At 39.1% G+C, this 18,415-nt stretch overlaps 2 protein-coding genes across 2 annotated transcripts; both read right to left on the bottom strand.

Moving 5' to 3' along the window:
• Positions 1-8,012: 8,012 nt before the first annotated feature.
• Positions 8,013-8,939, bottom strand: LOC149161175 (uncharacterized). Its single transcript, XM_089434799.1, has one exon. It carries the CDS (start codon positions 8,937-8,939, stop codon positions 8,013-8,015), a length of 927 nt encoding a protein of 308 aa, XP_089290925.1.
• Positions 8,940-13,127: 4,188 nt separating this feature from the next.
• On the bottom strand, positions 13,128-17,069 carry LOC149161174 (uncharacterized protein At1g01500-like). Its single transcript, XM_089434798.1, has 3 exons — positions 16,839-17,069; positions 15,903-16,511; positions 13,128-13,857 (listed from the first exon to the last, which is right to left on the bottom strand). The coding sequence occupies exons 1-3, from the start codon at positions 17,067-17,069 to the stop codon at positions 13,600-13,602; spliced, it is 1,098 nt and encodes a 365-aa protein (XP_089290924.1). The 3' UTR covers positions 13,128-13,599.
• Between the last annotated feature and the right edge of the window lie 1,346 nt (positions 17,070-18,415).

The following is an 18,415-nucleotide window of genomic DNA, read 5'->3' as shown; positions in this document are numbered from 1 at the left end:
AGGGAAAACAAAACAATAATAAAAAGACAACTGTATGCAATAAAAAAAGAAGGAGTAACGCCAAAGATGTTAGGAGTAAATCCAATCCTGTAAGGAAAGGTCGATGAAGTGAAACATTGGTCGATAAAGAATGAAGACAACATGACAACATCCAAAACCCTAATCCCTGGTGAATCTTTACCATCCATATAGAAAACTCCACCAAAACAGCTATCAATCAAAATCTCCACAACTAATGAGGATAAATCAGATTATTCTAAAAGGTGTGAACATCGTGTAACGCACAAAGCTGTGAACGTAATACTCTTATCGGTTGTATGAAAAAATACTCACCGAAAACCAGTTATTTTCAGGACCTCAAAAACCCAAGACATATCACCTACCTGTCCCAAGGAAACACCCTCAAGCTTTTCAAAATATATATGGTATAAAATCAAGCTGAAATATATATGGTATAAAATCAAGCTGAAATATATATGGTGAATGTCTACCTACCTCAGGACTCCTTTGTTCACTCCAGGGGTGAAAGAATTTTGGTCATTTGCTGAGAGGTAAAAACCTTACAAAAACTTCTTAACCTGCTAAGAACGTTAAAGTAGCTTCTTTTGTTTCCCCGGGATTGTTATACAAGTTGCCCTTTACTGTCCACACCCATAAGGCATCTCTTCTCTAGATTGCATTTTCAAGAGAACAAGTTGTCTTGCAGAAAGTGGGGGGTAATTGCAAGGTCTTCCTGACATACATCTAAGCTTAATCTAAAGGTAAAAGGAGAAAACCAACGAAAAAAATGCAGGACATTCACTGCCGGAAAGGGGAATGACATCGCAGATGCATTTAAAGAACGCTGTCAATAGGGAGTGAAAGAAATGACCGCCATAAGGAAATATGGTAAAAGAATCAGAGGCACGGTCCGAAAACTGCCATGAAATTGGGGCGAGAAATAGGCACTCGTTAGGGAAACTAATGTTGTGTATATCAAGGTGATATCCCCGTCAGATTTAAATAAGTTTAGCTCGAATATTCTACACCAAGACATACAGAGCATTAAAAACCCTTATTGCTCCCATTTCATTGACAGTACCGAATCTTGTTGTAAACAAAGCATAAAAATGACACTCGCACTAATTAACCAGCGTAAAGAGAAAAGAGAAAAAACTAGATGCAATAAAAAAAAACACGGAAGAAAGCCATCGCTGGGGTGGATCCACATCCAAACAGCAAGAGAAATTCAACGAAATGAACTATAGTGGATAGGGAACGGGGATAAGATGACAGCGCCCAAAACCCTAATACACTATTGGTGACTATTTACCATCGATCTAGATCCAATGACTGGAATTGTAAAGATCCAAGGCATATGCCTCAAAGAATCTCAACAGTGAAGACTAATCTCAACCCTTCATTGAAAAAGTCTAGTCTTACAAGTAAAAGTAACTAGGAATTGCACCTTGGAAAAGTACACTGAAGGAATTAAAAAAAAAAAAACGGGTGTAATAATTTTTTTTTTAATTATTTTAATAAAAAAAATTCAATTTTACAATTGACATAAAATTTTATATTTAAATATTAATATTTTTAAAATTTAATTTAATTTAAATTATATATATATATATATATATATATATATATATATATATATATAATTTAATTATTGATTATTTTTAAATAATTTATATAATTGGTTGGATTGAAGATTGTGTGATCCATATCAAGTTTATAGAGAGGGGTTTTAGCGAAAATTACATCATCATTCATTTGTTGACGCCTTTCGAACCAACAAGTGTGGTTCATCGTCAAGACAAGTTGAAGAACCAGATATGGCGACGTGTTTCAAACCAACAAGTGTGGTTCATCGTCAGGACAAGTTGAAAAACCAAATCATGGCTGCATGTTGGATAATCTACTCTCTCTATTTAACATGCAGCCATGATCTAGTTCTTCAATGATGAACCACACTTGTTAGTTCGAAACTGGTCGACAAATAAATAATGATGTGATTTTCACTTAAATCCCTCTCTATAAATTTATATAACTCTAATATTTAGAAAAAAATATATGATTTTATTTTTGTAAAAAAATCTATATTAGATTATGGAAGATTTATTCACTTATTTGTTACTGGAAAAACAATGTTATTCAACCATATATCTTACAAAATACAATTTGATCTAAAAAAATATGATTACGAAGACCAATATCTCCTCAACCAATTGAATTTGTGATATATAATCTCACTGTCATGAAATTATATTCTTCAATTCTTCCCTACTTTAAATAAATTAAGCTACCCCTTCTATCTAAAATCTTATTAAGATATACAAAGAATTTGAAAAAATAACATTAAAAATTATGTAACATTCTATGATACGGACCCACCGACCGATGATTCCTGTTCGAAGGTGATTCCTATTCGATCTATGATCCACCATGTTAGTGAACAATTCTTTAATCCAATCAAATGGCTGAGTCATGGTTTATTTTATAAACGAAATGAAATATAACAAAAATTTCTAATAACTACACCATTAGGACTTTAATGCACACAAGGAGCTAGATTACCGAAGAAATCAAAGTATTCATTATACTCTGAATAAGTTGTCACCTAATTCTCTGAATACAACCTTAAAAATGCAAAGGAATTCAATGATATGGATGGATTTCTATTACTTGTTTGAGGTATAGAATTCTGTGTAAATCGAGAGAATCGACGTGCTTGGAAGCACTGATGATCTCATATCGTTATCGTTGCTCTCTCATTAGGATTTAACGTTCATACGGATATAATATATATTCAATTTGGTCATGCAACATTAGATATGGTCTTTGAGCATGTTTGTCTATTCTTAATAATGGTCAAATATGATTTCAAATGGAACTACATAATGGTCAAATACGATTTTCTCTGGAACTACAGGAGGTAGAATTTATTAAGGGAATTACTACATCAATACCATTAAATAGCACATTGTACAATACAGATACAATGCATTTCCCTCCAATTAGGATTTCCAAATATCGACTCCATTTAATCTCTGTTCAATTGCTTAAATCCAAGGATTTACAAAGTTACAATAAACATGTACCTGCACTGGGGGGTTTTATCACTACCCTTTATAGTGTGAAAATTTACCAAAACCAAAACTTATAAATAGAGACATAACTACGCTTGACACTGTACCCATGTCCTCGTATCCATTGTCCATAATTTTGGACACTGATCAAGTCGTGCATCACTGGAATTTAGACCTTTTTAAGTCAAATCATGATTTGCATGGACTTGATGATTCAAATTCCAATTTGACTTTCTACGTTTAAAATCATAAATCGTGAATTAATCTAGAATCCAACACCCCATCATAATACAGCTCAAATAGACAATCTTCTTTTATAAAGGTGACCCATAATCAGGCACACTATACATTCACTCACAATCACTCCAAACCTATTATTACCAACTTGACAGTTACTTCTGGAGAAAATATTCATGCAGCAAAGAGCATTGTGGCCGTTGTTTGTGATAACATTTCTCAAGGTAGTTCGATTGTGGGATTTTGCTTCAGTCCAGTTCTGCCAGAAGCTCGCTTTTGTGTTTATTTGCTCCATTTTCTCGTTGTTGTTTGGTGTTTAGTTTTCTATTGCAAGTTCCTATGGGTATTACACAAGTTTCAAAGGTTATCAATGTTTTTGCTCATAGTAATTTATTCAATATGTTAGTATTCCATATTATTATTTTCAGAGACACTGTGGACAATGGTTATATACCAATTTACTAAAAGACAACTTAGAAGGCTACACATTTTAAGCTATCTTAGAAAAAGCTAAGCTAAATAGAACGTTTGAAAATATTGCCTGCAAGTTTGTATGTAGATATGATTTTCTCTTAAAAAGGACCTTTGACATGCAGTTTGGTAACAATTTATTTATTTTTATTTTTAGTTCTCCATCTTCATTCAACTCACAAGGTGAACCTAGGTTGATCTAGTGCGTTTGAGTGGTTTTACACTTTTGCTGTTTGTTTGCTTAGTTTTCCATTCTAATTTGAATTGAACTTTTCAAATGCTGAAAAGAGAGATTCAGATGAGAAAATATAAAATAAATTCTGAAAATTGTGCTATCATTTCCAAGAATATTATAATTTGAAGGAACAAATTGTCACTATTTTTTTCATTCAGATCTTTCAACTTATTGTGCTTTAATTAATATCTGACAGACCTATATGTATTCATGAACACATCATAGGAAGTAAAGCCAATCCAAGGCATCTCTAGCGGGGATAGATAAATGGATAAATTTGTATGTCCATTGTTATTGTTATTCTTATGTGCTTTCTCACCATCAAAAACAACGGTGGATATTGTAAATGCCACACCTGTCTGTAATTTAAAGAAGCCATATTAATCCTATATTAATCGGGATACAATAAGTCGAGTGGAAGTGAAAGTACTGTTCAACCCCCTGATTTTGTTTCCAATGATAAGTTGGGTGGAAGTGGAAGTATTGTTCAACCCAATGATTTTGTTTTCAAAGAACGCATGCTTCGCCAGGCGTTGACCATGGTTGATCTGAAACGCCCTGAGGTGACAACATTTTGGTCCTACAATCAAATCGTTGACGCAGCTGACAATTACGTGCATTAGATGCTGGAGGGCGGGAAAAGAGTGACAACACTGACTAAAGATAAGACGAAAATGAATATTATAACGGAGAACTGAGCCTGGCCTGGTCTGACGACACCAGATGTTCCGACAACCCCAGACGTGTATGACACCACCAGCCAGGTGGTAAAAAACGTTTGGACAGGACAATGAAAATGTGGTAAAAAAACCAATGGAGAGGAGGACGAAAATGGAGTGTGGAGATTGGCGAGGGTGAAGAGTGTTTGCCAAGCCAATTTCATAAAAGGAACCCCTTATGTGTAATTAACATTCGAATTTATTGAATCTTATGTGTAAAAGAAATTAATAAGAGTAAATTTTTTAGGTATATTTTTTTATTGGAAAAATCGTAATCTTTCATTGACTTTGAAAAATTACATATTGTAGATGCATTGTGCATATGTTGTAAGTTCTTCTCCCACATGTAGCCACAATTATATGTCTATTATGTCTGTTCAAAAGTAAAAATCATCACGCAGGATGTTCCTTGTTGATCTGTTATATATACATATTGCCACGCAGGGCTTCTGGTATGTAATACTATCATCTATGTACAAAATGTTCAAAAAATATCATTTTTCAGATCTGTATCTCATGGGCTGGCTGCCCTGTGATAGTGTGTATCTATGTACGGACGATGGTAGTAGTGATATGCATTTGTTCCTCGATGCTCCTGAATCATCCACTCTCCTCTGGGAAGTGTCGTGGCCTCCTTGGATAGTTGGTCGGCACTGCTGTTGTGTTCCTTGTAGATATGATTACAAGTGATGTCAATAAGTTGTGCCTTCAGTATATTAATATCATCCAAGATGTTGCTGAGAATGTGTGTGGCAAACGGTAATATTGTTGAACCAATCAATGACAATCTTCGAATCTCCATATATACGAATGTGCATGCAGTTATGCCCCAATGCAAAATGCAAAAGATGACGGAGGGTGATAATCTCAGAGAAATTATTTGTGCCAGTTCCCAGCCCCAGTTTTACTTTGAAAAAGTGATGTTCATTAATGTATAATAGAAAACCTCCCCCACAACCCTGTTGTTGGGCAGCGCCATCGAAGAATGCCCATGGAGTGCTATATTCTATATGCGGAGGGTCACGCGGTCTTCTAGTTCTAGGTTGCGGCGGCTCAGGCAGCTCATTATAGGCCGATATGATGAGAGCGGTTAGATGCGGCCAGTTCACAGGTTTTTCTTCGAAGATCGCCCGATTTCGAGCCAGCCAAAGGTACCAGCTAATAATGATAGGCAGGCTTTGTAGCTTGGAGTTTTTGTGATTATAAAACCAAGTTTCCCAGGTTCGAATTATATCATCTCCTTCCCATTTGCCTGTGTATTGAATAGAGGATGATACAGATTGCCACAAGGACGTTAATGAAGAGCAGTTTATAAACAAATGGATGCTCGATTCGGAGGTACGTTTGCACAGGGTGCACCGCACAACGCATGAGATATTCCCCTGTGGGTACTACTCCCTTTAGGATACACCAAAAGAATAGTTTCTGCCTGGGGGGAGCGGTGAGCTTCCATATTGATTTCCACCAAAATGAAATTGTGTCCAGAACCTTGTGCGATATCAGAGTGAGATACCCTGTCTTAGGTGTGTAAACTCCGTTCTCAGAATGATATCAGATGAGCTCATCCGACCCTTGTTTGATCCTGATATGTGATTCTGATAATGCATTGATATATGCAGACCATTCCTGGTGCCAGAGAGGAGGGATATTGATCTGCAATGCGGATTTCCAACGCTGATCTAATATGGAAGAGTTTTGTGGATCAACAATGTCAGCCAGAACTTTAATCTCTTGGGAGTGTAGATGCCGGATGAGAGCTTCAGGTAGAATATGCCTACCGCCACTACCATTCCATGGGTCCATACCAATACGAGCCAATGATCCGTCATTGATTTTCCATACCAGATTATCCTTGATAAGAGGCATAGAGTTTAGAAGTGCTTTCCATACAGGTGATATACCAGTATTAGGCCAGGTTGGTAGTCGAAGCCATTCCAAGATGTGGAGAGGCCAGATATATTTGTGATATGTTATGCTGGTCCAGAGATTGTTGCCAGTGAGTAAGGTCCACCCCATTTTTGCCGCAAGGGCTTGAGCGAATGTAGGAAGGTCTTTTAGTCCCCATCCACCCCATTTTTTGGGAGTGGCGATCTTCTTCCATCCAACCCATGCATATATGCGCTTATCCTGATTCCCATTCCACAGGTACCTATTGCAAGTTTGTTGTAATCTAGCCAGGATGCTTCGCAGAATCTAGGCTAGTGCCATCCAAAAGACCGGGGTAGCCTCCAGGACAGCTTTTACCAGTACAAGTCTACCTGCTCTAGAGAGATATCGATGGCTCCAGATATTGAGGCGTTTCTCCAATTTTGCGACTAGCCAGACCCAGTCAGTGATCTTTGAGCTGATAGGCTTGATCCAGAAACCCAAATATTTGAGGCCATGGTCTAAGGGATGGATGCTATAAGGAAACAGATGGCGGGCCAGATGGGACTCTTGGATAGAAGTTCTGGAAAGAATAATGGAAGATTTAGTATGGTTGGCAAGCATCCCTGTAGCAGAAGAGAAAAGAGTGATAATGTTCAAGAAGGAGCGGGAATCTCTTATGCTGCCATCAAGGAAGATCATGACGTCCTCCACAAAAAGAAGGTGGGTGAGAAAGCAATCATCGAATATCTTGAGGCCACTAAATTCCCCATTTCTCTTAGTAGAATCGATAAGTCGGCTCAGGCCATCCATGACAATCAGGAAAAGTAGGGGAGACAGAGGACAGCCCTGTCTAAGACCACGTTCAAAGTGAAAAAACTGGGATGCAGACCCATTTATCAGTACACTGAAATTGGGAGTGGTGATACAGGCCATGATCCAATTGATGAAGTTATTTGGGAAGCCCAGATGGATGAGAAGCAGCTTGAGGTAGAGCCAACGGACTCGGTCAAAAGCCTTGGCTAAATCAATCTTTAAGATAATGGCTTTGTGGTGCTTGGTCCAGATAGTGTGAAGGGCTTCTTGAGCCACTGCAATGGCTTCATGAATCTGACGGTGTTCCAGGAATGCAAATTCATATGGGACAATATGACGAGACAGAATAGGACGGATGCAATTAGCTATGATTTTGGAGATGATCTTGTAGAGCACATTGCAAAGGGAGATGGGGCGATAATCATCAAAAGAGGAAGGGGTATCAGATTTGGGGATCAGAGCTATGAAAGTTGTGTTGATGGCATTGTACAGTGACCCAGATACCCTGCATTCCTCCACTACCCTCAGTAAATCATTGTTGATCAGCTCATAGAAGGTAATGTAAAACTCGATGGTCCACCCGTCCGGCCCCGGGCTTCAATCCTTCTTGAACCACTTTATGGTGTTTTCAAGTTCCTCAGGTGTCACTGGATCAAAAAGATTCTCCGCCTCATCCTCATTTACAAACCTGGGGAAGTGACCAGCGATGTTGATGATGTCTGCAATAGTTGAACCCGGGGGTTGCTTGTAGAGATTTCTGAAGTGGGTTGATCCCAGATGAGAGAGCTTAGAGAAGGTATCTGCTACACCACCATCTGGCAGAGGGAGGCTCCAAATAGTATTTTTTACCTTCCTGCCTTTTGCATAATTGTGAAAGAAACGGGTATTGTCATCTCCAGCTTTTAGCCAGGTGGCTCTACTGCGGAGCCGAATGGATTCTTCTCGCTCCCTTAAAATTTTTTGCTTCTGATTTTCAAGTTCCACCAGATGGGATTTGTCTTCAGCTGTAACGTACCCCAGGCCTCTTTCATCTGAAAGTGAGGATAGTTCAGATTCTATGTGCAGTAGTGTTGAGTTATCCTTCTGGTATTTTTCTCTGGCCCATTCGATAGAAAGATGTTTGAGCTGTGATAAGTTCGTGCAGAAACCTTTTGCCAAAGAATCTGATCTATCAATCGGGTTGTGGATCCAAAACTCCTTAACCAACTTGATGTATGAGGGATCCTGTAACCAGCCATGGTTGAACTTGAAGGGGGCTTTTGGTTTTTTGTTTGGCCACGATATCTCCAGGTATATAGGATAGTGATCAGATATTCCTCCAGAACCAACCCATTGTTTATAATGATGGCGCTGTTGAATCAGAGTACCTTTCATTATGAATCTATCTAATCTGCGAGCCAAAGCAGCTTCTCCAATTCTTCTGTTCCTCCAGTTGGGGAGCGGTTTATTCATGGGAACATCGATCAGATTATGACGCTCCAGGAGGTCGGTCATAAATCCGGTGATCGAGTCAATCTGTGCCATAGATCCCCAAGATTCGCTATATCCCAGAGAGAAATTTAGGTCACCCCCAAGAATGGTATTCTCAGCTGAGAGGATAGATAAACTCAGTAAGTGATTCCAGAATGATTCTCTTTGTTGACAGGGTCAATATATGTTGATTACCCTGAGATTGATACCCAGGTCAGCCGAGAAGAGGTCTAATCCCAGGAATCCAGGTCCCCCCCATGTACCATGAGCCCTGATGGATGCTGGGTTAAATCCAATCACAAGGCCCCCCGATCTACCAGTGGAGTCCATCGTCGTAAATTGCCATCCCGGGATGATGGTGGATAAAAAGGCAGATATGGAGTCGACCGGGCCAAGGGTTTCCTGGAGGAGGATAATGTCAACTGGAGCTGATTCAATCAGCCTGTGCAGGGCTAGTTTCTTGGAGGCACTAGCCAAGCCTTGACAATTGAAGGAAAGGCACTTCATGGGGGAGGATTGCTAGGGGTGTTCACTACTCTAAGAACCCCAACGATGGTGGATTGTCGCCTCGATGAAACCTCAGCTTCCGCCCTCCTGATAGCTTTTTACAAATGAGATTTTCTCCCTCGGGTGGACAAGGGGGTCAACCCAGATGATGCAATACCCAATCAAGCGATTTTCAGATGAGAACCAAGTGTGTGGGCACGAGGACGTAGGTTGTAGTTGTGTTTTGACCCCCGAGATGATGAGGGTGAGGATGATGGCGAGGGGTGCTTATGTAATGAGGGTGTGGAAGGAGCAAAGACCGGGGAGGAGGGCAAAGTGCAAAATGCAGCAGACATAGCTGGAGAATGCAAAGAGGAAACGAGGGAGTAAATAGACAAAGGAGGGAAGGGTGATGTACCCGGTGCGAAGGCAGATGTTATGGCTGCCCGAGATCTGGTAACCAGCGGAGATATAGTGTTGTGAGCTGCTCCAGGTGCCTGATGAGGAATGTTGATGGGGGTGTCCGATGCTGGAGTACGCTGACAGATCAGAGATATAGTCCTCGAGGGCATGATTGATGGCACAGGGGATTCTTCTTGTTTCTTGTTGAGAGGGCAATCCTTGAAAATATGCCCCACCCTATGGCAGCAACGGCATCTAAATGGCACCCCTTCGTAGTCCAGAATTTAAACCCATGTGTATCTGCCCCAGTGAAGAGTAATCTTTTCCTCCAAGCCTTCGCGTGTGTCCAGATGTACTAGGATGCGAGCAAGCGTTCTGTTCCTAGACTCCACGAAGGTGCGATCATGGTCTAGATATGATCCAGGGCGTTCCCGATGCAAATGAAGACTTCTTCACTCCAGTACTGGAGGGGAAGCCCAGGCAAGCAAACCCATAGCGGCCTAGCCCCTATCTGTTCTCTCTCTGAATCGAAGAGGGGGCTCCATATTTTTAGCAACACCGGCGCCATCTCAATGTGCCAATACCTAGCTAATACCATGTCCGTATAATTCTCCTTAGCGAAGTGTAGGGCGAACCAACCTCTGGGGAGGACTTGCACCTCAGGAAGATCTTTAAGGACCCCTCCCCAAATCTCCTTCACCCAAAGGGTGAGCCGGGTCGCCGAATATGCACGCCCTCAAACATGCCCTACAAGAATGGTGTTTGCCATTCTGGCTACCTCCCCAATAGCCGATGTATCTCTGAACCGAATAGATATGTCCCTGGAGGTTGCTTTGACACACTTGGTTCTTTTCTTTCCCGAATGCGGTGCTGAAGGGTGATCCACTAATGGATCCAGGGAGCATTCCAGGGGAGTCGCTTTTGATGAACTGACCCTGACTGCAGGGGTCTCAAAACATCCCAAGGGCGAGAGGAGGGAAGCAGAAGGCCCGGCCACCGACGAAGAGGGGAGTCCAGAAGATGATGCAGCCAGGAACGAAGTGGATGGAGGATGCGGGTCAAAATATGGCGACGGGGGGATGACAGTCGACAGGAAACGGAGAGTCCCCGGCGACAGAGGAGGGAGATCTAAGCCAGGGGGCTCGTGAGGGGAGGATCCGTCAGGCTGTCGAGGGGGGTGGGGATCCGGGAGAGTTACCACCGGAGAGGGATGCGGCGACGGAAGCGGTGAATGGCTAGGGCCAGCCTCAGACGAAATGAAATTAGGGCGTCCAAAAATTACCTGTGAAGGAAGCGGGTCTTCAGAATAGTCTACCTCCTCCTCCGTTTCCATAACATCACCGACAATATCCGAAGTCATCTTGAAAACGACAGTTGGGCCTGAATAACTTGGTCGGGTAACAGGCAGATCAGGTGCGCGGTTAAGCTTCAGGTGGCAGAGGGAGGGCTGTCTGAAACCCTCGCGGTCAGCTGCAGTGCGCGCCATCGTTAGATGTCATCCAACATAAGAGTTGTTTCGCCATTAATGAATACATTCTTTTTAGGTATATATATATATATATATATATGAAATTAGTATTTAAAATAGATTTAACTAGCATTTGCACCAGATATTGCAAAGGAAACGCTGTAAGGCATAAATTGAAGAAAGCAAATAGAGCAAAAAAAATACTTTGATAAAGAATAAAAATATATTGAACACTCAAATCAATGCGCATAAATTGAAAAAGGCAAATAGAGCAAAAAAATATTTTGATAAAGAATAAAAATATATTGAACACTCAAATCAATGCGCATAAATTGAAAAAGGCAAATAGAGCAAAAAAATATTTTGATAAAGAACAAAAATATATTGAACACTCAAATCAATGCCCCATTAACTGGAACCACTTAGTAGACATTCCATATGAAATGGGCATATGATCCAAGAACATTGCTGCATAAGGGAGCCAATTAGTCAGGTAACACAAGTATAAATAGTTTCATATATTAAAATCCACAGGTCTAACAAATCTTGTTTAGCCATTTAAGATATAGAGCTATCTTGTTTAGCCATTTAAAATATAGAAGCTTTGAAACCTTTGTATATGAGCTATTGTCAAAGGACTGCCCTTGTCCTCAGAAGCATTACCACTAGTACCAAGGAGATCAGGACCTTCAAGCTGCCGAACCCCATGTATTTCATTGCCTAATCTTAATGATTTCATTTGGTTATGTAAAAGCCCCATGTATTTCATTGCTTGATCGTTATGTAAAAGGTTACACCTTCTCTGGAAATTTAGAGTTGAAAATTTAAAGGCTATCATCATATTTTGGTCTTGAAGATCTCAATGTTGTGAAACTTACTATTGTCCCTTGCTTTGCAGTTGACAAAGAAATCATGTAATCTATGTTGTCTCCTATTTTAAGAGAGCCCTATTCTTTATGTCTGATCGATGTCATTCATGTTGCTTGGTGGTGGCACTTACAAAAAATCATGTAATCTATGTTGTCTCCTATTTTAAGAGAGCCCTATTCTTTATGTCTGGTCGATGTCATTCATGTTGCTTGGTGGTGGCACTTACAAACACGCAGTGAAGAGTACCTATGTATAGTATACATCCCAGGACTTCAACATGACAAATTGTCTTTATCACCTAGCAATTGTCTGGAAACAATTATTTAGTTCTTAATTTGGAACATTGTTCTTTTAATAGAGTCTGCTCTTTAAGCTTTATTTTTTATTTTTCAAGGAAGTAGATGCATTGACATTTTAGTGACTTAAATTGTTTTTAAGTAGAATTGAAATTCCACCTCTTGTATAAATTACTTATGATATATGTTTATGTTTGGCATAAAGTAAATGATGTAATCTTGCTTTGCTTTTAATAAGGACGGGTAGGTTTAATTAATTTACAATTAGAAGTAGAAATTCCTGAGCCTCATGTTCTAAATGAACCCTTGAGGATAGCCTTTGTAAGAGAAAGTAGAATGAGAGATATGGCTATGAAGCAACTGAATTCAGTTATCTAGCCTGATCTACATCAAACTATTTTCATCTTTTGAATAGCTCTAGGGCTCAATCTCAATCTCATACTCCTCTCTATTAAATAGTATACATCTTAAACATACTTCCTTCCTATGAAGATAATGAAAAAAAACAAAAAACAAAAAATTAGATGATATACATCTTAAACATACTTCCTTCCCGCAAGGACACGAGAAGGACAATACATTCCGTTATTTTTTTTCTTTATTCGTTTGGAAATTTAAATAATACATTCTGTTATTTTTTTCTCTATTCATTTGGAAATTTAAATAATTCCCAAATAATTAATTAATATAGATAGTTTTAAAACGGAAAACCAAAATCCCTTCCAAACTAATACATATGAAAATTCAAAACTTCAGTCGAATCCGTGTATGGTTACATGGTTTTATTATTGTTATGTTTACCTGTGAAGGATATAGACCTCCACGTTACCAGATTCCCCAGCGAAAAGTATCCATCTATTTACAGATTTTTGGCTAGTAAAGTACAACCTCTCAATTTCTCCTCCCTCTGAGTATAAGGCAGTTCTGGAGTGGCTCTGGAGGTATTATGTGCAGAATTCATTATTCACAGACCAAAAATTTACAAACCAAGCTAGTTCTGGAGGTTCTGTGCAGAATTCTTTATTCACGGACCAAAAATTTACAAACCGGTGATCATATTTGAGCTGCCAGCCGGATTCCTTTCTCAGAAAATGTGCCGTTTTGTCAGTAGGGAGACTGAAGAAATTCCTTGCAGACGGGCATATTAAATCTCCTTTTATCGACAACTTGTGAGTGAAGCAGCACAAATTGCTCAGGGCAGGCGCCTTCTAAAAGGCCCCACAGTTGCCTGATAGGTCCTGATCATCAAGCCGGCTCCAATGCCGATTCCAAGACACATCCCCAGACCTATTCCCATACCAACCCTAACACCTTCCTTGAAGCGTGATAGCTCTCCCCCTGCTTCTCCGCCTCCTTCAACATAAAAGATTTTGTCGCAGTAAAACGATTCAATATCATGGCAGCTGTTGAATCCTTCGATTTCTGAACATAATCTTTTTTCTAAATTTTCCTGTTGAACATACAGATATTATAAACAGTTAAGACAAAGAGAAAATGGCATTGCAGTAGAAAATGTTATGAGTTTATTGCTGATCACCTTTAGTAATCCTACTCAATAATTGCAAACAATTTGATGGACATTGTCTCTGATGTCAAACTACACCCATAATTAGTAAATCTTTGGTTTTTCCCTGTAGGTACCATTGGAATCGGAGGTGGAGGTAAACAAAAAATAACAGGGGTAGGCGTGGAGATTTCGCACATGGGTGCATGGTTGAACGGCGGGGCTGCCGGCTTATTTGCGTCCCGCCCGGTTTCAATTCTCTATAGTGAGCTGCTATGCAGCGATATTTGGTTAATGATGTATGATGGATGTGATGTTTATCAGCGTGGATATTTGTAATATATTGTACATATGGCCTAATAAATGCTTCTTAAGGGGACTAACCAGCCTCATTCTTAAAAAAAAAGGCGTGGAGATTTCAAAATAATCTACTTTCAAATTTTATGATTCAGTTCTCAATTTTCATTAATTTCAAATTTAATACAAAGCTTTCAATTTTTAATGGTTTCAAAATTTTAATTTCCAATTTAATTGTTCATTTTCTATTTCTATTTGTTTCCAATTTAATGGACAGGAACACTTTTTGGTTATGGAAATTAAAAAAGCGCACACAGAATGCCCAAATTGAAGTAGAAACAAAAGTTCTTTTATCTCCCCTTAAAACACTTTCTTTGTTCACATGGAACAGTCTACATATACATAGTATTATATCAAACAGTGGACAAAGAAACGTACTTGATTAGATTTTGGGGAACAATATGCAACCAGCAGCGGTATTAAATTCACTGCCGATGACTGCATATTGATAACCTTGGATTTTCCCAAGGCTCTATGATGCATTAAATACGTTGGTCACACAGGGTCTATTTCCAGAGGATGCTTGATCTCTCCTCACCCAAGCTAAGCTTTTGATCATGGAGCCATACCCATCCCTAAAGTGTGGAGAAGTGAAAAGGGATAAACCCATCCCAAGTGTGGAGAATATGCAATTGAAGAAGTTTTTGTTTTTTCAGTTACCCTCTTTAATTTTTCAAGAATTCCAGCAACATGGTTTCCTAACCAGAAACATAAAATTAAAAAAATTATATTTTTCACTCTTTCATCACGACTGTATAGATTTGTGGTATTACATCAAAACTTCATTAGAGAAGGAATCTTGGTTGGATATTTCCAACGATTGGAATAACAATTTTCACTCTAATGGGAAGTTTTCAAAAATCAAACAGGGAACTTATATTTAAGTTATGTTAATTACAGTCTTGACTGTTAAATACTATTGGGTGGTCGCTTCAAAGTCTAAACAGGATCCCATTTTTCAATAGTGTTTTATAAATGGTAAAGACTCTCCTCAGGTTTAATTTTTCTAGAAAGTGGTCTCCAAGAACCTATTTAGTGATTGAAATCATTGAACCATCATAACTGTTAAATAGGTACTTGTTCAAAAAGGTTAGTTTCTTTGAATGTTAGTAAAGCTTTGATAGTTCTTGATTTCTCGAGAAAGTGGCCTCAGGTAGTGATTGAACCATCATGACTGAAGTCTTGATAGTTAGTTGTAAAAAAATGTAATAAAAATTTTCTGTGAGTTTAAACAGTATCCTAGGTCCTGTTGATATAGGTCAAAAGTGAAGATGGAAAGGTAGCCATACTGAAACTATGGTTGAAGAAGATCTGGATTGATAATGGAAGTTTGGTGGTGAAAAATTGAAAGAAGCATCAGATGAAAAAAATATCTTAATATCTTTACAGGAGGGATTAAAGCAAGGCGGGAAAAAATTGGTGAAACTATTCTAAGGGCATTGTCAGGGAGGAGAAGTAGGCCTACTGGCTTGTGGTTGATCAAGAATAGTGGTTTATTAAGAATAATGGAAGCAATGATGCAAAGCTGCATCACATGATCCAGAAATTTCCCTGAATATAAATACTCAATAAAGAATATAAAGAATAACAATATTCAAACAATGTAGTGCAGAAAGCACATATAATTTGTTCACCTGAGACTTCAAATTTGATCTACCGATTCCTGGCCCATCATTATCATCATTTTCAGGTATTGCATCCAAAGAAATGCATCGAATCCATTTCCTACGAGGTAGCAAGTGCACCATCTTGGTCAAAACAATGGGCCGACCCAAGCCTTTCCCAGCCACATAAACTTCGAGGAACGGTGCACTCAGACCTGAAAGCACTTCAGCCTTGCTCGATAGAATATAGGAAGATCCGGCAGATATTGCAGAGGTACATTCCATGGTCCAGACCTTTTTCCTAGCCTTGGGATTTTCCAAAGCCAGTCTCTCAAAATTCCCTGTAACAAGGAGCTCGCCTCTATGATGGAGCTCAAAGGGCAAGCCCTCATTAGTGCGCAGATTATCGGTACTGATATAAGTTGCCTCGGGAAATTTTGTATCTACTTTTTCTCTTCGTAGCTTGCGAGAGGTCTCCTCTGCGGAAGGAATTCTGATGCCATTAACCTCAAGAACGGTTGACATGCTTCTAGCGGAAAACAAAATCGTAAAACAATTTGGTGCACTTTTAAGCAAACAGGAGTTCAATCTTAAGTATATCACTCTGACATTGAACCATGTATCTGTTACTGATTTCCCCTAGATCTCCATGGATACAAAATTGAAACACTTGAGTGCAGAAAGCACATGTAATTTGTTCACCTGAGACTTCAAATTTGATCTACCGATTCCTGGCCCATCATTATCATCATTTTCAGGTATTGCATCCAAAGAAATGCATCGAATCCATTTCCTACGAGGTAGCAAGTGCACCATCTTGGTCAAAACAATGGGCCGACCCAAGCCTTTCCCAGCCACATAAACTTCGAGGAACGGTGCACTCAGACCTGAAAGCACTTCAGCCTTGCTCGATAGAATATAGGAAGATCCGACAGATATTGCAGAGGTACATTCCATGGTCTAGACCTTTTTCCTAGCCTTGGGATTTTCCAAACCCAATCTCTCAAAATTCCCTGTAACAAGGAGCTCGCCTCTATGATGGAGCTGAAAGGGCAAGCCCTCATTAGTGCGCAGATTATCGGTACTGATATAAGTTGCCTCAGCAAATTCTGTATCTACTCTGTCTCTTCGCAGCTTGCAAGAGGTCTGCTCTGCGGAAGGAATTCTGATGCCATTAACCTCAAGAATGGTTGACATGCTTCTAGCGGAAAACAAAATCGTAAAACAATTTGGTGCACTTTTAAGCAAACAGGAGTTCAATCTTAATTATATCACTCTGACATCGAACCATGTATCTGTTACTGATTTCCCCTGAATCTCCATGGAGGTCTGGTCTGCGGAAGGAATTCTAATGCCATTAACCTCAAGAACGGTTGACATGCTTCTAGCGGAAAACAAAATCGTAAAACAATCTGGTGCACTTTTAAGAAAACAAGAGTTCAATCTTAAGTATATCACTCTGACATCGAACCATGTATCTGTTACTGATTTCCCTTGAATCTCCATGGATACAAAATTGAAACAATTGAGGCTATGTTAGATGGATTTACAGTACATAAACATCTGAAGTGTGTATTCCGATTGCAGAGAGATGATTGAACAAAATATGATCATATTGCATGAGATGTAATACATCTCTTTTATATAGAAAAACCCTTACATCTTCTGCAATGATCAAACTGCGAATCTGCAGAGATTCTGGCTCCATAGCAAAGGCAATATGGCATTAGAGAAAAGATCGAAGAATGGGAGCAGGATTTTTGGCCCCATAGATTCATTTACAAGGAACTCCGCATCGCCACCAGTGGATTCAGGGATGAAAATGTTTTGGACCAGGGGGATTTGGGAAGGTTTATATGGGCGTTCTCCCTAGCAGTGGCCAAGAAATCGCAGTGAAATGCATAACGAAAGAGTTCAGGGAGGGAATGAAGGGGTTCGTGGGACGCATGTAGCACTGGAGCCCGGTTCAGCTGCGGGGATGGAGCTATTCATTGTTTACGACCAGATGCCAAATGGCAGTGTCGATAAACTCGCAAATTGTTTGGGCAACGAATTTGTAACCACTTTGAATCAATGGCTGAAACTTTTGCAATTGTCTAACATATAATCGTGTGGCTTACAAGGATGACAAGTGGGCAGAGAGGGGAGTTGATTTCAGAGAGAAACGCCTTACGGGCGTAAAAAAATTATTAACTCTAAATTAATAATAAAATAATGAATAGATTTTATCAAAATTATAGAAATATAGAAAAATTATAGTTATTAACATTTTATTATATGAGAGTTTTAAAATATTTTAATTTTTTTTGCAACGAGCACATATATGGTAAAAATAAATGTAATTAATAATTTCTATACAATATAATGCAAATATTTGATTAAATTACTTTGGGCAAAGATCCACATAGCATTCTTGCATAACAAATGGTGAGCAACAATTGCATAACATTTTATTATACAAAATTATGACACTTGGCCAATAATTTTTTTAAATTTTAAATTTTAATATAATTTTTATATTTCATAATTCAATTTAAAACTAC

Source organism: Pinus tabuliformis, chromosome 5_2, assembly GCF_031772625.1.
Source record: "Pinus tabuliformis cultivar Carrire ecotype Pingquan chromosome 5_2, CPIR1, whole genome shotgun sequence".
NCBI lineage: Eukaryota > Viridiplantae > Streptophyta > Pinopsida > Pinales > Pinaceae > Pinus > Pinus tabuliformis.
This window is presented reverse-complemented; position numbering and strand designations above follow the sequence as displayed.

Bases quoted from the DNA above. Each gene is read 5' to 3' on its own strand.
- LOC149161174 (XM_089434798.1), bottom strand. From the start codon at position 17,069: ATGTCAACCATTCTTGAGGTTAATGGCATCAGAATTCCTTCCGCAGAG. The intron at 16,512-16,838 runs GTCTAGACCATG...ATGGAGATCTAG, and splicing joins ATCCCAAGGCTAGGAAAAAG to GGGAAATCAGTAACAGATAC. The intron at 13,858-15,902 runs GTGAACAAATTA...TATGTTCAACAG, and splicing joins GATCAAATTTGAAGTCTCAG to GAAAATTTAGAAAAAAGATT.
- LOC149161175 (XM_089434799.1), bottom strand. From the start codon at position 8,939: ATGGCACAGATTGACTCGATCACCGGATTTATGACCGACCTCCTGGAG.